Source organism: Quercus lobata, chromosome 8 (assembly GCF_001633185.2).
Source record: "Quercus lobata isolate SW786 chromosome 8, ValleyOak3.0 Primary Assembly, whole genome shotgun sequence".
Classification (NCBI taxonomy): domain Eukaryota; kingdom Viridiplantae; phylum Streptophyta; class Magnoliopsida; order Fagales; family Fagaceae; genus Quercus; species Quercus lobata.
Window position 1 is genome coordinate 24,709,044 of NC_044911.1, and position 22,643 is coordinate 24,731,686.

Below are 22,643 nucleotides of genomic sequence, written 5' to 3' on the forward strand. Positions count from 1 at the left end.
AGGTTAAAAAGAAAAATCTGTTTTTTCCTAACTAAATGGATGATAAAATATTTTGATTCTTGGATTCAAAATTTTGGTTACATATGGGGAAGGTGTTAGGCACCCCTCAACACTTGTCGTGAGATAGTCCTTTGTTTTGGTAAAATCTTAATTTTTGGTCATTGGTAGATGAAAACAAGCTACTGGCATTAGCTTTTGGGACTTTAAAAGAATTGAGATTTGAGGTTTGATTTGGGAAAGGTTTGTGGCCTTTGTCAATGCTTTGCTAGCACATTTGAATTACTACCAAATTTCCATGATGAAAATCTGGTAGCATTTCGCCTTATTTTCGTGGTGAAATTTCGGCAGCATTTTGGGTCAAGTGCGTCATAGCACACAAAACACTATTCTCACCAAGCTTTCATGGTGAGAATATGGCAAGAAGATGCCACATTTTCATGGTGACAATTTGGTAGAGTTTTGCGTTTGGTGCACTACGGCACACTGGTAGGGTTTAATGCCTATATATACGATATGCATCAATATGCTCAGACTATGTCGAGGCTCAAAAAAGTATTGAACACATGATGCTTGTCATATACATGGGGAAACCGATGTCACTAGCCAACATGGATAAAGGCGATCACACACATGGTAGGTCATGCACCCAGTGAAGCATGAATATACATTTACAGCATAAGCCTTGAATGCATACCCACACTCCAAGGTTAAGAGCATCCATGATTAGGGAGGGGTTGCCTTCCTAACCACGTATGTCCATCATCCAAAGTGCATGGCTACCTTTACAACATTCATAGTATGCACAATACATATACATATAGAGCGAAAATGAAGACATTGTTAGGGTTTATGCTATAAAATCCAATTTATTGGCATGTTATAAATAATTAAACTTTTTAATTAAATGAGATTATTTGTAAATGAACTAATTGGACATTATCATAGTCTTAGAGATGCATTGTATGTGATTAGTTACAGAAGCAATAAATTACAAGTTCCTTGTAAACTCAAAATATAGTTCGTAGTCGGTGATGAAATTGGGCATTTCATTTTTGAAGACTATAACACATCAACTAAGATGATTTGTCTTGATCATGGAAGTGGAGACTTCTAGTTGATGTGTTGATATGCCTTAAGTGTGTAAGACAGACTAAACTGGACCGTTGTGAGATTAATTATTCAATTAACAACTATCACTTGAATAATTAATCTCACGACTTCTAATTTCATAGACTCTTAATCTTGAGAGGATAGTGAACTCGATCATGAAATGTAGGTTACTTTGATATATCAATAATGAGATCTAATTTAATGGTCAAAACCTAAGCATGTTGGGTAACCGCATGTAGTGTTAAGGGAACACATATTCTCAAGATAGAATCCATAATCTCTTTCTATCAAGACACGAAAATCCCCTAGAAATAAGTTTAATGGGAACTGATTATTTAGGGACGGCCATTTTAGTAAAGAGTTACTAAAGTTTCCATTTATTGAAATTAGATTTCATAAATATGAATAACTAAAAGATTAAATTGGGTACTCAAGGAATAAAACAGTTGTTTACAAAGTGACAGTTTATTATGACTTTGTTCACTATGGATATTTCATGGAGGGGTCAAATGATATCATACTAGAGTCTTCTTGGGAAATAGTCTATTAATGAGGCCTAGAGTGCAATTATATTTCCATAGTGTTATTTGTTATATAATTAATGGTAACTTTGGGCTTGTCAAGAGTTGACAGATAAGTCCGAGGCCCTTTGGAGGTAGAGCCTTTTTTGTCCCTTTGGTCCCATCCCAAGCCACACACTTAAAGCCTAATTGGGTTGGCCCAAAAGGCTAACCCAATTAGATATTCAGTTATTTATTTAATAAGAGTTATTAAAAAAAGTGACTGCCCGGACAATTAAAAGGTACGTATGATTAAAAAGAAGAGAAAAAATAATAGTTTTTCTCTATAGCATCTTTTGAGAACATTTTTCTTTTTGGAAAATCAACGTACTTAAGAACCGATTGAGAGACCACTCATCTTGGGCACCATGTGGAATTGAGATGAAGATTGAAGGTATTCTCAAGTCTTATTTTTGAATTTTATTGCATCAAGGTATGCTTTCTCTTCTTTGTTCTAGAATTCAAGATTATATGTTCTCTCTTATGAATGAAGTAGATCCTTGTGTTACTTCCGCCATGGGTTTTGTATGAGATGCAAAGCCATTTTTTCCAACAATTGGTATCAGAGCAAACTTCAATATCATACTTGTATAACATATGATTTGAGTTTTAGAATTAAAGAAAACCATTTTCTTGTTGTTTCAAATTTCTGCAGTAGTTTTTTCTGCATAATGTTTTTGTTCTATAACCTTTATAAACCCGTGTGTTGTGATTAATATATGAGATATATTAATTGTTCCTTGAGGCCATGGCTGTAGCTTTTGTTTTGTGCCATGTGTTTTTGGTGTTTGTATTAGAGTTGGACACCATCTACAATCTTGCAAGTGGGTTTATTGAGATAGTTTATAAACTAGATCTGATGGGTATTATTTTTTAAAGATTACAGCTACCAGTAATGAAGTATTACTTGTTTTTGATATGAGCATCTATTATGATAGATAAGAATTACTCATTTGGATGAGCTTATATCCTTGGATTGATTAATATATTTTAATGTGCGGATGTACAAACCGTGTTTTGGCTTGTCGATATTCGTTCACGTTTATATATATTAAGATAGGTATGATGAACGTGTATTGTTGCTTGTCTTGTCATATATTTTAGGGTTCTTGTTTTTGATCTTGAAACCCTTAATGTTTGATCTATAAATCTTCATTTATAAAATCAAAAGGTGTTTTTTTGATGGAAAATAATAAAAACGTAAAAAAAAAAAAAAAAAACGGTTACCAGAAAAGTCTGAAAAAATTCAGTTTTATGCATCTTGATTGATCGAGAATTCCCTTCGATCAATCGAATGTTTTTATTCGATTGATCGAATGGGAATCGAGAATTGATTGAATGTGACAGTGGTTTTGTGATGAATTTCTTCACTTTTTCGATCGATTGAGAAAAAGGTTTGACCAATCGAAGGTACTGAATTTTGAATTTTCACTTGCTTTTGACTAAGTGTTAAAACTTTGATAAAAAGCAAGGCTTTGTGTGATGAGATTACACATGATTCTATATAAAGTGATTAATTTTTTATAGTCCTTAAAAGTTAAGGACATTTATTAATCATTGTCTAACTAAGAGGCCTAATGAGATTTAAAAAATATTAGTTAAATAGAACTCTTAGTCCTAAATTGTTTAGGACTTGTCTTTTAAGAGACATTCTAATGAGATTGGAATTGTTGTATGATTAAAAGTTCTTGATTTATTTTAATTAGGAGTTTTTAATGAGATTAAAGCTCTAATTAAAAGTTATATAGATTCTAATGAGATTAGAATTCTTTATCAAGTAAGTTAAGGATAGAGTTCTTTATAACTAATTTTTGATCCATTAGAGTATATGGAACATAAATAGTTTAGGACTTCCATTTTAGTTAGTGATTCTAATGAGATTAGAGTCTTTAACAAGTGCAAGGTTATAAATTGTGATGAGATCACAATAGTCTAAAGAAAACCCACATAACTGGTGGGAGTGTCGGATTTAAAATAACCCCTTTGTTAAGTTTATTGTAATGTGAGTAGGTACCTTGTCTTGGCCTTGAGCCTTGCATTCCATGTGGAGGGTATTTACTTCATGGATTACACGATTAAACTTCTTTGTGAATACGCGAATATTCGTTACGCTATTGTGACGTGACTTAGTTAGATCACATCGAATTTAAACAATTAAACACATCTGATGTGTAGGGTTAAAGTTGTGATAAGATTGCAATTATTTCAAGACAATCCACTTGTTTTAAAATTTCTAGTGGGAGAGAGATTCAAGGGTTTTGTCTCACGGCCTCCATTGTCGGTTCATAGTGGTGTGGGGTAAACATCTTGTTTTGACCTCGAGCCTTGTGTTCCATGTGGAGGGTGTTTATTTCATGGTACTACAAGATTGAACTTCCTAGCTTATAGTGGTGTGGGCAAACACCTCGTCTTAGCCTCAAGCTTTGCGTTCCATGTGGAGGGTGTTTTGCATCATAGTACTACAAGATTAAGCCTTACAAGGGTATAGTTATGTGGCTACACATGAGTCCAGGCAATGGTGTACTTTAGACTAAGTTTGATAGTATCCTCTATGTTGAGTTCTTACTATTATTACTTAGAGGCTAAGGGAACAGTGGCAAATTATTTTTGTTTGTTAAGAGTTACCATGATAGCATTTGACTGTCCAAATAGTGTATAAAACAGTATAAACGTTTAGACCTCCAAATTACAAATAACCAATTCAAGCTTATTATCAAACAATGTATGTGCGGAATATGAATATAAGCTTAGAACATAATTGATAAACAATCTAAACCAAATAAAATCACATCCACAGTAGAAATTAAATGGCAAAGATTAAGGGAAGAGAGATGCAAACACAAGGACAACACAACGATGTGTTATCGAATAGGAAACCGAAGCCCTCGGCGTAAAGCCTCTCTGCCGCCCTCCAAGCAGTCAATAATCCACTAGAGAATCAAGTTGAGATATATGAATAGCAGAAGACTCTTCAAGCCTAATCTACCTAGTGTACCTAAGCCCTCCAAGCTCCTACTCCAACAAAGTTACGCCGAACCTTTATCTTCTCTAGCTTACCGAATTCTGCTATAACCCATAGCATCAACCAATATCAATAGGTTCCTTCCTAACTGCTTCCCAAGCACCAAAAAGCCTTCTCACAGATATGGGTGTGGTGAGAAAAGGATTTGGTTAATGAACCTCTCAAGGATGTAACAATGGAGAGGGTGAGAGTAGAGGAATTTGGAAAATCAAAATGTAAAGATTATGGATGAGTCAATCTTGTTTTTATCTAGGGTTTCTCTCTCAAAATTCTCTCTGGAAGCTTTCTACTTTTCATGGGTATAAGGAGTATTTATACTGGTGTGTGTTTGGAATGTGAAGAGTCAGTTTTTCGCAAACAGAGTGGATTGGCGACTTGGCCTCGCGACTTAACTGAGTCGCGAGTCCAAGCCGTGAGCTAATTGAATGGCCAGACTGGACTTTTTATCCTGTAGTGCTCCACTTGGCATGATTGTTCATCTCCTTTGCATGCTTCACTCGTGTGTGCATCCTTTGGCGACTTGAAAACTGCGAGCTCCAGTCACGAGTCCCTTGCTGAGTGCACAATCTTGAGCTTTTCTTCATACTCTCTCACACGCTACCCTTACATGATTCCCACCTAAATACATGGTTTCTAAATGCTGAGTGCACAATCTTGAGCTTTTCTTCATACTCTCTCACACGCTACCCTTACATGATTCCCACCTAAATACATGGTTTCTAAATGCTGAATTACAAGCAAATTGGCACAGAATAAAGCCAAAAAAATGGTTGATTAAATTCAACCTTACAGCATTAATAATGAGAATAGTTATTGCCTTATCATAGTGATCGGTATTCACTCTATGATGAGGGATATCAATTGCGGGATTAGGTTGTCGTTGCACCTAATATTATATGGTTTTATGGGTTCCAAATTATATGGTTATGGATGCAAAATCATAATGTTCTTGTAATTATGTTCATAGTCTCAAGTTAAAGTTGCCATAAATTTTTGTTCTCTAGCTATTGTTTTAATTCAATCACATTGACTAATAAATAATTTTGGACATTGTGCTTAAAGGAGCTGAAGTACATAAATATGTTTTGATTCAGCATTGTCATAATTTTCCTTTCCATGATGCATTTTTGGAAGATAAGCTTATGATGTAATCATAGTCTTATTGAGATGCTAAAATGTTATATTAGCTTCTATCTCAATTGTGCTACAGCATGAAATGCAAAAGTTAGCACTAGGTTTAGACTTTATATTAAGTCTAAATGAGATGTTTGGTACGGAATATCATGCTACTAGGCAATAGTCGATATAAATCATATTGAGTGCTAAGAAAGGCTTAAGGAGTTCCAATTCAATGTCATTTTATGAAAATATTTTCTTTTTAAAATGAATTGGAATCCTTGGATGTAGAGATTAATCGTTAATCTCATATGGATATGATCCACAAGTCCTTGTTAGAATCATTTGATCAATTTAGATTGTTTTGAAAATAAATAAATTCTTTTTATATAATCTAGAGTTGATGAGTGCGTTCTATGCAATGGAAGACATCCTAAAAGCTAAGGCTAGGATCAATATGACTTAATTCAAATTCTAAGCCTTAATCAAAAGGTAAGGGTAAGTAGAAGAATAATAATACCAAAAAGTTGGGCATTCTAGTTATCCTAGGAGTTGCCAAAAAAGGAAATTAGACTCAAAAGCATGACCTAAAGGAAAGTGTTTCCATTATGGTAAAACTAAGCATTGTCCATAATTGTAATCTAGATGGAAATTTACATGTTTTACTTCTAAAGAGCATGTTTCCATCCTTCAGTAATGTATGTTTTGGAACTTAAGTCTATTTCTTGTTAATCTAAATGATATTCTAGATTGGTGAAAAATGGGTGTGGACACTCGATTTTGCACCCATAATTTATTCTTGAAAGATGGTTAAAGCGACCATTCATATACCCAAAATTTAGAGTTGCATTACATGCATTTTGTTTGGGTGGAACCAACCACGTGTGATTAATTTAAATTAATTCTAATTGGTTGAACAATTAAAATTAATTAAATAATTTTGTGATTGGTTGTTGGTTAGTGTCAAAAATAGGCTTGCTTGCATGGGAGTGAAGTGGGTAATTAGATAACAAAGAAGTTGTGGATAATCAAGTCTTTTAGAATATTTATCTACAAGATAATTATCACTTTAAAGACTTGAATATTAAGAAAAAAAGATTAATTTTTAGAATATGGATTAAAAACGCGTTATGTGTAATTTTTGGCTAAAAAATCCTCAAAAAAGGAGTCCAAATCGGACCAAAACTCAAACGCAGGCTTGGCACCCAAGAGGGCTTATCGGCACTCTTGGAGTGCCGATTGGCCCAAACACTTGGCTCGGCCCGAGGACCCCCTGATTGAGATAAAGCCTATCTTTTTCAACTTTTTAGAGATAAGGACATGTTCCAATTTGTATTGATCTCATTCAGCTTATTTTTTAAGCATCCCAACCTCTATAAATAGAGGAAAAAAAAATCAGAATTAAGGGCTCTTCTTTTCTAACATCTTTGCTCCCCTTATGTTACAGACATTCTAGAGACTTTTTCTTTAAGGACTTCTTTTTTGTAAGTAATGTATTTTAGCCATCAAAGAGGTGAAAACTTCTTTGATTTCTAAAATATTTTTCTACTAAAGAGCATGCTCATGCAAGAGGAATTTAGTTACATTCTTCTACTTGTTTTTCTTTTCTATTAGTTAATATATCATGGTTGTTCATTGCATGAATTTGATTAACATGTTTGATTATATTATGCCTTATTCTTAATTTATATTTGCTATACTTAGATATTTAGTTGAAATTTTCTTTGACTTGTTCTTTAGTTGATTGTCTGTTTTAATTTTTTCTTTGATTTCAAAATCTGTTAGTGATCATCAAAACCCTTTTTTTAAAACACAAAACAGACCTGTATCTTCCTTAGATGCAGATTTGAAATTTTTTAAGCACAAAATAGATCCGTATCTTCCATAGTTGCAAATCTAAATTTTTTTCAAACACAAAAAAGATCTGTATCTTCCTTAGATGCAGATCTGAATTTTTTTCAAACATATAAAATTGATCTGTATTTTCATTAAATATAGATTTGAATTTTTTTTTTCTGAAAAAAGTTTTATTTTTTATAAAATTACAGATTTTGAAATTTCAAAGAAGAAATTAAGAGTTAGGTTAAAGTCTTTCCTTTTAATATGTGATGCATGCATAGTAAGTTTGTCTCATGAATGCGAATCATCTTTTAAAAATCTCATTTTTTTAAACTTTTAAAAATAGATTTGATTTTTACAAACCAAATCTCATTTTATTTTTTTTAAAAAAACTTTTAAAAACAAATGTGATTTTCTTTACAAATCAAACCTTAATTTTTTTTTTCCAAAACAAATTAGATTTTTGCCAATCAAATCTTTCTTTTTACCCTTTGCAAAAACAATCTGATTTTTATAGATCAAATCTTATTTTTTAATTTATGAAACAGATTTGATTTTTCTTTTAAAAGAGGGCATGTTCATAAGATAAATTTGTGTGAATTAACTTTGTCAAGTGTTTTTCATGTGTATTATAACATATCATTCAACATCAATACAAAAGGGTATATAATAGTCATTAGAGTCTAGAAGACCAGACTCTGTTTGGGCGAAATGGTTGCCTAATACCTTCCCATTCTGTAACCTAGCCCCTGCACATAGGATGTTGGATAGGTAGACTAGTTTTTGTCTTTAATTTTGGTAGAATGTAACTAGGACCAAAATTTTGTATTTTTTTTGCATAGATTTCAACTAGGATCAAGGCCTTGTAAGGTGAATATACCAAATTGTACTTTTTTTATTCAATCAATGACATTTAACATATTTTGAATATGTAATTGATTTTATTTTTTCTTATTTTATTGTATAAAAATAAGTGGTGACTCCACACCACTTACCCAAAAAGAGAGGTGCTTTAAAGTACCCAAATCTCTTTTTTGAGAGCACCCGAGTTTCCCCAGTCTCTCACAATGGGCTTTTAGAACCATTAGTTTTTTGTTATATTCCTAGTCTACGAATTCTATTTAGAGGATAATATGACCTAGGACTCCTTTATTGTAAAGGAATATAGTTCCAATGACTTCTTTAAGTCAATGCATACATGAAGGAGGAATATGACTCTTTTAGAAATGGTAAAGTACATGATAAGTATTTCTATTTACTTATTTCTTTTGGAGATATACTGTAATTATTACTATAAATTTTCTAAAATTGATTCCAAATGTTTGTTCTTAGAACATTTGTCAAATTGTGGATTGGGTGAAAACCTAGTATAAGATACTTCCACTTTTGGAGATGTCTAACACTGGTGCTAGAAAGGAAGTTTGACAAATTGAAATCAAAAGGTAGAAAAATGTATGTTTATGTTGGGTATCCAAAAGGGATCGAGGAAGATTATTTTAGTATTCATAAAGATAACAAGGTGTTTGTAAGGTGCAAATACAAAGTTTCTAGAGAATGACTATGTGAATAATCTTAAAGCCAAACGTAGAATTGTTCTAGAAGAAAAATGTTAGAATTTGTTGTAGGACAACTATAAAATACATTTAGAAATGAGATGGTTGTATTATATACACCATAAGACATAATTCTATGGATAGCTAGTACATTGGTACAATATCATAGTGGGAGGATTATCAGATTACTTGAGAAATTCGTACTTTTGGGATAAACTTGTGAAGTCATCCCATAAGGATATGAATTTGATCCTCGGTCCTATGTAGAGGCAACAGATGATATGAATGTGGATTATTGAATCAAAGTTATGTAAATAGAATTAGATTCTATTTAAAGTCTAGAACTCATAGAGGCGCCTAATGGCATTAAGCCTATTGTTTTCAGATAGGTATACAAGAAAATGAGATTGATAGATTAGAAGGGTAAACCTTCAAGGACAAGACTAGTGGCGAAAATATCATCTTTGATCAAGCATCAAATTGTTTGATTTTGATTAAGTAGTGATAATGATGTAACTAAACTAGTTCATAGCAAAGAACTAGTTGTGGTTAGTATGCAAGTTGCTTAAAATCCATTTATGGACTAAATCAAGCATCTAGATCATACAAAATATCATTTTTGATTAAGCAATCAAATTGTTTGATTTTGATCAAGTAGTGATAAGCCTTATGTGTGTAAAAGCTATATAGAGTAAGAAATCTCTTAATGTATGTTGATTGACATTCTAATCATTTAGAATGATGTATAGATATTGTCATCAGTAGAGTTTTTGTTGTCAAGACCAGTTTGATATGAAGTACTTGGGCAAGATTAGTCACATCCTAAGAATTAAACTTTGGTAAGATTCAAAAATTAGGACGTTGGGTCTATCTCAAACTGCTTAAATAGATTAGATTCTTGGCAAGTATAGCATGTGATACCATGTTAAAAGGAAGAGCATATGAAGAAGGTTCCTTATACCATGTTAAAAGGAAGTCTCAATTATGCTATGCTATATACTAGGTCAAATATCTATTTTGTAGTGGGCATGGTAGTCAAATATCAATTAAAATCCAGGATTACTTAACTTAGTGGGAATAAAGCATATACTCAAGTATCTTAGGAGAACAGGAGATTATATGCTTGTCCACCAAAGTGAGGATTTTATAGTTACTGGTTACACAACACTGACTTGTAGTTTGATTGTGATTCATGAAGTTTGACTTCAGGATATGTGTTCACTCTAGGTGGTGAAGATACACATTAAGCGTAAGTATTATCTCATTAGAGAGATACTAGAGCGTGGGATGTAGTAGTAAAAAAGATAATTTATGCAATAAATTTGGCTGAAACTTTTTTCTAGACCTTGCCTTAGAGTGAATATGAGTTACTCTAAAGGGAAATAAGTGTTAGATATATGCAAAATTGTCTTTGAGGGTAAGTGGGAGATTGTTAGGGTTTATGCCCTAAACTCCAATTTATTGGCGTGCATTTAATCTTTCACTAAAAGCAAAGGGAAGTAGATCATGTGCATACATCATTATGAGCAATTTTTGGCAGTCAGGCGTAACAAACGTGTAACCATTTTGTCCTATTCCTACCATCTAAGAACATATCCTCTCTTATAAGTTGATGATGCCAAGTTTTAACATATCCTCTCCTTTTTTTTTCCCCAAAGAAATAAAAGGACTTTAAAGGCATGTCCAATTTGGTAAAATGCAAGTGCTTCAAGCCATAGAACGATTTAATGAAAATTGCAACTCCATGAATTGAATTTGCAAATGGTATTAACTATTGGCTATTAATGCGATTATTAAGCCGTACCGCATTGAACATGTTTCTCTATCAAAATATATAAACAAACTAACCTTACAAAAGCTGAACTTTATAAGCTAAAATCTATATCGTGAGTTGTAGATCTTGAATGCTATACTGTGCGTTTAGGGCTTCCTACATCTGGAGAGAGAGAGAGTTTGCAGAAACCAAAGAAAATCTCTCTATAGCTTAAGAAACACAATATAAAATTAAAGAGAGAAAATTTTCGGAGGACAAAATATTATAGATAATTTAAAAGAGTTTTGGTTTAATTCCTGAACACCGCAACTCCATAAAATTCATACTAATAATAATATTTTATGATAGTGCAGTTAGAATTTTTGTTTAATTCTTGAACACTGAATTGGAAATTGATTATATGAGTATTCAATGGTGAACAAAGTACTATGTATTAATTAATATATAAACAAAACTAATCTTACAAAAGCTGAACTTTATAAGCTAAAATCTATACCGTGCCAGATCCAACAACTCATTACAGTTGCACTACGCAGAACCTGAACTTTTTAGCACCAAAGGAATAAAGATTACTTATCAAATATAAAATAAAAATAATGATTGACAATCTTGCATAGCAAATCTTACAAGAATAAATATCCACAAGAAAGTCAACAAAATCATTGCCGTGGACTTCAAGTGATAGAAAAAGATAACAGAATGAAGCATGAAATCAAGCATACCATAATGTTTGAAAGAACATATTCCACAAATTAATTATGCAGAGCATACCAACATAAAAACAATGACACTTAGGACCCTATCAAAATGTATTTCTCTTGTTCTTCCCCTACAACTGTCAGGAAGACTACCAATAGTATATCTTGAAAACCCTCAAAAAATATATAAAAACCGGATACTGGAGATCCACCTTAATTAACTATAAAATTTGGCGGACCACCTACAACAGAAAAGGTTTCGCAGACCTAAAAGAGGTGGACACACTCCAGATGCTTTCATGATAGGTCCACCCCCAGTATTTCCCTAGACTCAGAATCAGAACGTCTGGAGAGAGAGAGAGTTTGCAGAAACCGTGGCTTTATATTTCTTAACTTGAGAGAGGGGTAAGGTTGCTAGGGTTTTGAGGAGTTATAATTTTTTTATTTTTTATTTTTTAAATACTGTGCTGACGTGGAAAATTGTGGTGCCAGCAAAGGCTTCGGTTATATATATATATATATATATATATATAGAGAGAGAGAGAGATAAGACCTAGAGTGCAATTATATTTCTATAGTGGTACTTGTTATATAATTAATGGTAACTTTGGGCTTGTCAAGAGTTAACAGATAAGTCTGAGGCCTATTGGAGCTAGAGCTTGTAGACATCGCATTTTGTACCCTTTACGACTAGGGTCCCTGTTCCCCAATGATGCTCGAACTCTAAGGCCTAAGGCCAGTTTAGAGCCCAATTAGCTATTAAATTGACTTGAGGAGTGTTAAATGGAAAATATAACCTTTTAAATGAGCAAGAATCTATTTTTGGAAAAAAAATGACCAAAGTGGCCCTTAGCCTGTGTACGTGGGTCACGGCTTGCGTACACGGGCCAAAGCATGCATACGCAGGCACATTCCTGCGTACGCAATTAGGGTTTTAGAAGCATAAGAAAGACAAGTTTTCTACAATAATGACTGAGGTTTGGAATGAATCCCACATCGTCCGGGAGTCGTTCCAAATCCCATTTTTTCAACTATAAAAAGCCTTACATGGTACATTTTTAAAGGAGACACAAAAATCCCATGGGGAAAATATAAGGGTATGTTTGGTAACTATTTTTTTTCCTCAGTTTTCTATTTTCAAAATAATTTTTTGTTTCCTAAGGCAAAAAACTTGTTTGGTAACATTTTTATTCAAAGATCAAAAACTATTTTCAATTTTCATATTGTGAAGGAAATTGAAAACAGGTCTTGAGCTGTTTTTATTTTTCAGTTTTCCCTCACTTTAGAAAACACGGAGAAAACGAGGTAAAACACGTTGAACCATAGCCAATTAATGAACCAGTGCCTTGGTTCGACCCACAAGACTGACAAAATGTTTTTCCTGTGCTTCCTATTTTTTTTTTTTTTTTTTTTTTTTTTTCACTCAATATTTTAGCGCCTAGTATCTGATACCCTCTATATCTTTTCCTTTGTGCCTCCACTACCTCCATATTGCTCAATGAAAACCTCGATTGAGAGAACCACTTGTAAGGTAAGTGTATGTTCTTCACCAGATTGTCCTTCATGATTGCATCTTGTTTTTCATTAGATTCTACTATCCCTTTTCTATTCATTATCTCACTCTCCTCTCTCTCTCCCTCTCTCTCTTTTGTGTGTGTGTGTGTGTGTGTGTGTGTGTGCGCGTGATGTAGCAGGTCGGTGCAATCTCAGATTTGGGGAAGTATTTCATAATTTTAGGGACCCAATCACTCAAAGGTATGGGTCTTTTCCTTTTTTCTTTGGTGAATCTAGGTATCTCTATGGTACAATAGGTCATTCATGATAAAGAGTTTACACAATGCATTTTGGTTCAATATGATTCAGTACTTGAATTGGATTCCAACGTTTTAATTCAGTGGAACAAAATTTTCTTAGATCAATATGTCCTTAAATTACTAGATTTCTTTTTCCATTTCCTTTATCCTTATTTTTCTTGCATAGAGAATAAATTTTAGATAGATTGATGATGATATTCAATTTAATACATTATCGCAACATTGCTGTGAGCCTGTGACTGATGGTTCTACCTAAATTCAGTATTATGTCAAGTTTATATATCCAATTAAATCTATTTTTTATGTACAACTTCCAACCTTATCATCTTTTATTAATTTTTTTACTGTCATATGCCATATCATGTATGCTTGTGGGTATTTTCTATGATCTGTTGATAGCTGAAAAAGAACAAACTTTTGGGTTCTGTTTCTGGAGTTTTGGAGAAAGAAAAATAAAAGGATCTTGCATTGTTGGACATTAGATTGTTAGAGATGTAATTTGTAAGAAAAAATATAATAACTTGCAAGTCAAATAGTCTGAGGTGGTTACTTTGTTGTAAGGAGATGCAAGTTTAATGAACTTGTCATTCAACAAGAATTCTAGCACTCAATTTGTATTTCTAATAATTTGAAGATTATGAGCTAAATAGCTGTATCATTGTAGCAATGCCAAAGACCTTCTAAGTAAATGGCAGAGGATGTCTTAAGTTACACATATGATTGAAAGTCTAAGGCAAGCCAGTATATTGTACCTCAAGTGCATTAGAATTTCATAAAAGCATTGAATTGTGGTAGTTTATCATCTTAGAATCTTTCCATCTTGCACTCGACATAGTTCTTGTCAATTGTTGCTGTTTTGTGTTTGTAGTATATAGCAGAGAATGTATTCCCTTAATTAAGTAAACCATTTAGCTAATAATAAGGAGAATGGTATTTTGGATAGGCTGGGTTTCATGGTGATCAAAATGCACTATTAATTAGAAGTTGTGTTTGTTTGAAGCTTGGAAGCTATTTCTTAGTTGTATTTTATGGTTGTGTATATAAAGGTTGTTCCTTAGTTGTTTTCATGTTTCATTGTATTATAATAGATGAAAGGAAACAGTTCAATTGATGAAGATAGCCTTTGGACACCACAACTTGAGAAATTATTTATTGATATAATGCTGAAAGAGATGAATAAGGGAAATATGTCAGATGGGCAATTCAGTTCCGATACTTGGAAGAAAATGTTAGCTACATTGAATGAATTAGGTAAACGGAGTTTTACAATGACTCAATTCAAAGGGAAGTTTAATAGGATGCGTTTACTACACCTGGGTTTTCTACACTCATAAATCAAACTAGTTTTGGTTGGGATGTTGAAACCAACACTGTTCATGCACTTGAGGAGTCATGGCAAAGTTATTGTCGGGTAAATATTGTTGAATACAATACAATGTTTTATTTTGAAACATTATCCCCCATCATTTGTTTTTTCTTACTAGATGTCTTTATATTTATAGGCATATCCCAAGGCAAAGTTGTTTCGATCCAAAGGACTTTCAAATTATAATTTGCTTGGACTTATATTCAATAAGTCTACAACTACTAGGGTCCTACACTGTGCATCCACCAAAGACCCTCCTAATTCAGATGAAGAGAATGCATTGGAAGAATGACTCATTCATGGGGGAGTTCATGTTAATTTAGAAAGTCCTACCCAAGACCCTGTCATGGCAATTATTGAGTCTAACTTTACAACCTGATCTTCCAAGCGTCCTAGTGATAGTTGTGACGAGCGTCCTAGTAAGAGTAAGCGAGAGTTAATGAGCTCCCAAATGAATGATGCCTTACAATCAATGGCTGAGGCCACTAAGGCTAGGACAGAGGCATCTAAAGCAAAGGCTAAGAGGTATAAGAGGTATACCATTGATGAAGTTAGTAGTAGTATTGAGCCTACAAATGACTTCTCCTTAGGCAAGTGCATTAATATCCTTGAGACCATGGAAGAAGTCAATGATGAAATATTTATGAAGGCTGTTGAGGAGTTTAAGTAGGATCCTAATGATAGAGAGATCTTTGTTAACATGAGTTTCGCCAGGAGGATGGTTTGGTTGGATAGGTTGTAGGGGATTATGTCAAAACAATAATTTCCTATTAGATTATGTTTATTTTAATGTCTTTGAACTATGATTTGGTACTATTCTATTGTTATTTAATGTTGTTAAATGATGGTTTATTATTATTTTATGGTAATCTTTTATTTATTTATTTATGTTGGTAATGTTTTATTTATTTTAATAAAAAGCACTATTTGAGAACAAATTTGCTGTTTAATTCTCCAGGATGAATGTTGAACCAAATTATTATAGCAGTTCATCCTCTTCAAATGAGGAAGAGGACGATGATATGTTCTTCCTACTAATGTTTGTTGAGAATAAAAACAAAATATTCCTAAGGAGCCTTAACGTATCTCTATGTTGACTGGTGATGCATTTATAAAAGAGATATTGAATGGCAATACTCGAACATGTTATGAGTTATTCTGCATGGATAGGCCAACATTTACAAGTCTTTGTAACTATTTGAGAACACATAAGTTCTTAACAAACTCATGTTGGATCACGATGGAGGAGGCAATTGGTATGTTCCTATTAATGGTGGGACATAATGTGAGGATAAGGGTAATAGTAGATCGTTTTCAACACTTAACTGAGACAGTGGACAGGCAATTTAAGGAAATTGTAAGAGCAATATGCCCCATGGGAAAATTCATTATACATGGTTCTCAAAGCAATGAAGTGCATCCACGTATTGCTAACAATACCAAATTCTTTCCATATTTCATGGTAATCCCAAGTTACTGATCATTTTATCATACAAATATTATTTGCTCGTGTATGTTAATACTTGTGTTTATATTTTTTCTAGAAATGTATAGGCGCAATTGATGGAACATATATCAGTGCATGGGCTCCAACATCAAAGCTAGTCAGCTATAGGAATAGAAAGGCCACAATCACCCATAATATAATGTGTGCATGTGATTTTGATATGAAGTTTACATTTGTTTACATGGGTTGGGAGGGTACAGCCAATGACTCACGAGTATTCTTAGATGCACTTCAAAGGCTAGAAAATAATTTCCCATGGCCTCTATCTGGTAAGATATATTGTTGCCTCACTTACATATTTACAATTTTCAAGTTTAATCCATTCACCGTGTCATACTTCTCTCTATCTTATTATTTTGTTTGTTAGGTGGCTATTATTTAGTGGATCCTGGTTATCCATGCACCTTGGGGTTTCTACCTCCGTACCATACTGAGAGATACCATCTACGAGACTTTCGAGGTGGGAATCGTCCTGAAGGTGCTAAAGAGCTATTCAATTATAGACATTCCTCTCTTCGTAATGTAATTGAAAGTTGTTTTGGTGTTTTAAAGGCACGATTTCTAGTTTTAAAAATGATGCCTCGTTATAAACCATGTCGACAAGGGAATGTGATGAGAGCTTGTTGCACAATTAATAACTTCATTCGAATGGCAACAAGAAATGATCACTTGTTTACTCAATTCAATGTTGATAACCTTACTGTTGAAGGTGAAGGTAGGGATAATTCGGGTGAGCCATCGCACACTATTGACTTAACTGATCAGGCCGCTGAAGTTATGGTAGCTTATAGGGATTAGATCGCAGGATTGATGTTGGCAAATAATAGGCATCATTGATGCCACGTTATTTATTTATTTATTTATTTTGGATGAAATTGATTCCCTAGCATTGATGCCATGTAGTAAACTTTTTAGTTATTGATTATCTTTTATAACACTTGATAATTGTTATAGTTTCAATCTTACTTATACGATTAAAGTTTTAGGCTTCTTGAATGTTATATACAAAACAACTGATTTATAATTTCAGTAGGTGTAAGGATTTTAAATACTTTGGAGCAAAAATGTTTTTATATTAGAAAAAATATAATTTAAAAAAAAAAATTAACCAAAGAAAACAAAATTCAAATTTTTCAAAAACAACTACCAAACAAATTTCCTAAATTTTGTTTTTGGAAAATGTGTTTTTCAAAACAACTAACCAAATGTGTTTTTCATTTTGAAAATAGAAAAATTTTTTCCCTTTGAAAACAAGAAAATAAAAATAGAAAACGAAAACAGTTACCAAATATGCCCCAAGATTCACTAGAAACTAGTGAATTAAATGGGAGTTTTTCACAAAACACCCTCAAGTCAATTTTATTTGATTGTGACCTATTCTGACCCAAATCCTTGTAGTTTAACGTTGCTAATCACTTTCTTATTGGTTTGTGAATAGACTTGACTGAGGGGAACGGTCAAAATCAAGCTTGGAAAGCTTTTGTTTAAGGCATTGGGTCTACCCTTTCTCTTTATTTCTTTTTCTTTTCTACTTTTCTTTCTACATTTTAATCTTGTTTTATACGTAGTTTATGTTTATGTATGTCTGTTTAAGTTAGTTTCTCAGTTCTTTTCATGTTTTGTGCACGTTAGGTTGTTAGATTTTCGTTTTAAAGTTCTGCTCTATCTTTGCATTTTTAGGTTTTATGGGCAATGACTTGCGTACGCATAATCTTGCCTGTGCACTCAAGCTTGATTATGTGCACACAAGCCTGTTCTAGCATGCGTGATGCCGTTGCCCAGAAACCTTAAATTTTTGTTTGTTTGTTTTGTCTCTGCCTTCACATGTTTGTTCTCTTTAGCCCCCCCCTTTTTTATATGTTTTAGGCTTTATAGGTTCTTGTTTACCTCTTTCACATGCTTGTTTGCTATCACATGTTTAGATTAGGGTTTATCTTAGCTTTGATACCATGCCATTCATTCACATGCCTATTCATCAATGCCATAGGTGCAGTGTTCCTGAGAGGTAAGTAAGGTAAGTCATGCATTCACATGAACATGCATGTTGTTTGTTCAATCCTTCTTTGAGATATGAAGTTAATGCCTTGTTCATAAAATGACTTGCTTGCTTTCGATGATCTGCTTGCTGCCTTGTCTTAGATGAATGCTAGGGTTTCTTTTGTATGTTTGGCTCTCTTTTGTTTGGTGGATAGATAAGTATGTTTGTTTGGGATTAAATATGCCATATTGTATGCTAGATGCATGTTAGCATGTGTGTGAGTCTAGGACATAAGTGTTGAGTTAGTTTTCAATAGGGTTAAGGTATAAGCCATAATGATGGGAGGCCAACCTTAGGGTTGGGTGATCTTGGGTGCCTAATACCTTTCCAAGAGCATACCTAAACTCCAAACCCATATCTCTGGTAGTAAGATCAAAAGGTCCTTCCTCAAAGGGACACTATTGTCACGTCCCGAACCCAACTATAAAGATAGGCATGTGACCATTGCCGCACACTTATAAAGTAAGCACCCTACAAGTGTGCAAGGCCTTCTTAGCAACTAAAATTTATCCTCAAAAAAATAAATCAATTAAATCCAAAATACCTCAACAATTTCTTTATGAATAGATCTCCAATAATTTAATAGGAATAAAATGCAAACCTTATGTACATAATGCCAATTGGCCAATAAATATAAAACTATTAGAAGACCATCCAATCCCAAAATCACTAAGCTTCTTTTCCCGCTCACAACACAATCATCAAAACTCCCAAAACTTGTTATTCTTCATAATCTGAAATTGGAAGGGAAAAAGGGGGGGTGAGCTGACAACTCAATAAGTAACCAAAATCCTAATAAGTTCTATCAAGCAATAGATCTGTAAAGTAATAAGATGTAATATGAGCCTTCAAAAGTCATAATATGCTATGGGTTTTCAAAAATAACTAATGAAGTTTCATAGTCTTAAAATAATAAGTTGCAAATAGATCACATACTTTAACCTTATAAATATATCATAGATGGTTTAGAAAGTAGTCAGTTTTTCAAATATCAAAAGTTATAACTTACAATAGGTTCTAAAAATACATAAGCAATTTTAATGACTCAAAATAGTTCAAATACTCAAACATTTTCAAAATCACATATGTAGTTTTAAGGACTCAAAATAGTTCAAATGTTCAAATGAAATTCATATTCTTAACAATCTTATGACTATGGTCACGCTATATCCTCGTGACTGGGCATTAGAGTACCAATGAATAATCCCCATTGGTTTGGATATCAGAATACCAATGACTAACCCCCATTGGTTTGGGTATCAAAATTAATTCATAGTCAGGTTGTCCATAATCATATATATGAAATCATAGTTTCTAACAAAAATATATCTTATTCAAATACATATATATATAATCATATATTCAATATTCAAATATATTTGTGATATTTCTATATTCTTTACTTTAAATCAATATAGCTAAAAAAGTAGTTAACTAAAATAAATCTTATATTCAATGCTCATATATATTTGTGAAAATTCTTTATTCTTTACTTTGAATCAGTATAGTTAAAAACAGTTAAATAAAATACATCATATATTCAGTAATCAGATATATTTGTGATAATTCTTTACTTGAAATCAATAATACAATAGAAATAAAATTGTAACAACTGTAAACAATTTTCAGTAGTTAAAATTACACAAAATAAAACCAATTAGGATAAGGTTACTTACCTCAATCCAAAGCCTATTCAAAAATCCTTGCATTTTCCCAAGACCAATCCAATGTAAACCTTTTAGCAAACTAAATAAAGAATTTACTCCAAACAAGTTTGTTACTTAGATCCTTGGACCTCAAATCTCAATTCCACCCAACACCATAAAGACAACAAGGCAAAGATGCTTTACATGTGAAAAGACTAAATCCTTGGAAACCTTCAAATAATTGGTATTGGCTTCATCCTTTATCTATCAATAAGGAACCTTAATGAAAAATTAGTATTGCCCATAGTGGCCAACACACATCTAGTTACGTTGCCCTCAATAAGAATCATGGAATAAAAGTGACGTGCTTTTGGTGGTGAAATTTTGCTTAATTGGAAATATACTGGTTGGCTTCTTAGATAGGAGAAAAGATGAGGAGGGGGGGGGGGGGGGTGGACGGCAACTCCTCTTAGAAAATCTTTAGGCGTAAAAAGCAAAATCCTTAGGGTGGCTAGGGTTTACATGATAGAATTAGGGTATAAATATTGCTAACTTCAATATTAGAAATTACTAAATTACCCCTAAAAATAAATCTCCTTTTTATTTATTTATTTATTTTTTTGGAACCGGGTATTACAACTATATATATGGTTCCTAGACCATTGCAAAACTATGTGGCGACTCCCCCTTTATTCCTATAGTGGCGACTCCGCTGGGGACTGAGAGTTTAATTCCTATGTGTCTTGTTTCTTAACCTTAATAAAAATTATTTCAATACTTTTTTTGCACACACATCAGTTGTTCTCTTTTGTCCCTTATCCTTGGTTGGTGATGAGTGGGAAAATGGAAGGCTCCATTCGAGCCTAAATTTTCCGAAGTTCATCCTACCAAATCACAATTGGTGCCATTGCCTATAATGGGCTTTGAGTATGTTGAAGGTTTGCTACCAATCCACTATGGGGCTACTTAGGCCTTTGGTTGGAATCATAGCCCACCTAGTTATGGGTGACCTACTTATCTATCCCTTTAGCCTTAGGGACCCTACCCACACTAGAGAGATCTTAGACCCATCATAAATGATACCTTTTATATATCTCTTGTTTGCTCAACCATATACCATGTGTTCACCTAATTCTAAAGGACAAATAAAAGGTATAAGAATGGAAGGGATGGCCCTAAAGTTATGGTATACCCAAAGATGTTATGGGATAAAAGAAAAAAAGTTCTCACATATAAGAGACTTGTCCCTAAATCCAAAGGCATATCTTAACTTGAAAGGTTTATAAGACCATAGCTTAATTGCTATCATAGGCCCAAGTGGAAAAAACCCTTTTGAAAAAGAGGACTTTGGGCCTAAGATAACAAATACACTATGGACTTAATATCCAACATCCTTCAAAGCCAAAATGAACTCCGTAATTTTGGGTCTCTTTGTCGCATGCCTAGGCCCAAAATGATGAGAATTTCATAGACTTTGAGAGGAAGGCTACAATGTATTCTAGCTAGAGGGCTGTTTCAAGAAAGAAAAAAAGGTGAAATAATGAATAAAAATGAAAAGCCCAAAAGTGATAAATACATTGTAAGCCCATGTTTGAGACAAAGGGTTGAAAACTTCTAAGTGCATTCTAATGAAAGCCCATGAGAGTAAGATGAGAGCTTTATTGTAAATGGACCAAATCCCAATGAAACAGGGGGCAAAAATCAATGAGGGGGAAGGTGGTGACATTGTAATTGGGTCTCCATTAAAATGAACTTAAGAATTTTCTAAGAACATCTAAAATTAAAAGGAACCTTTTAATTAGGACGTGAACTTAATGAAAATGGGGCTTCTTTTTAGGCATCATTGCACTGCCAAAGTCAAGAAAACATGTCCCCATTCCCATTTGGATTCGAGAGAAAGGAAGGAGCTAGATCAAGATTTAGGACACACACCAAGAAGAAGAGACCTCCCAAGAAACAATGACTACCTCCATGAAAGACCCAATGACATAAAAGATCCTTAAGGCTTTGGATGAACATGGAGAGGCCTTCAAGAGAATGGGAGGGCGTCTCACTAGGTTGGAAGAGTCTAAGCTCAAGAAGCCTCCACATGTAGAAATCCATGAAAGGAACAAAGTGGAGTATGAAAGGAACAAGCAATTTGAGAAGGTCATTGCAGAAACCATGGCTATGAGAGAAAAGATAGAGAAAATACAACTCGCCTTTCGCAAGGCGCAAGGGATGGATGATTTCCTCTATAACATAGGAGGAATGAGTTTAAAGGCTCCTATTGCATTGCCTCCCAAGTTTAAGATTTCTGATGCGGAAAAGTTTGATGGGACTGGAGATCCGAAGCAACATGTGAGGAAATACCTAAGCATTGCGAAAATGAATGGGTTAGATGAGAAGAAAACTTTGCATACATTTCCTTTCTCAGTCATGGGAGGTGCATTGAGGTGGTACTATAGCCTTGATCTAAGCAAAACTAAGGTGTGGAATGAACATTTGAGTTGTTTGTGAACCAATTCATCTTCAACACCATGATTGATGTGACTCTAAGGGATTTGGAGACTACTAAATAGGGTGTAGGGGAGACATGTTACAAATATATAATGGAAGAC

The 22,643-nt window shown here is 33.5% G+C and overlaps 1 protein-coding gene across 1 annotated transcript; it reads left to right on the forward strand.

The window, feature by feature from the left end:
• The first annotated feature begins 16,092 nt into the window (after positions 1 to 16,092).
• Positions 16,093 to 17,157, forward strand: LOC115956650 (putative nuclease HARBI1). Its single transcript, XM_031074963.1, has 3 exons — positions 16,093 to 16,314; positions 16,397 to 16,628; positions 16,727 to 17,157. Exons 1-3 carry the CDS (start codon positions 16,093 to 16,095, stop codon positions 17,155 to 17,157), a joined length of 885 nt encoding a protein of 294 aa, XP_030930823.1.
• The last annotated feature ends 5,486 nt before the right edge of the window (positions 17,158 to 22,643 follow it).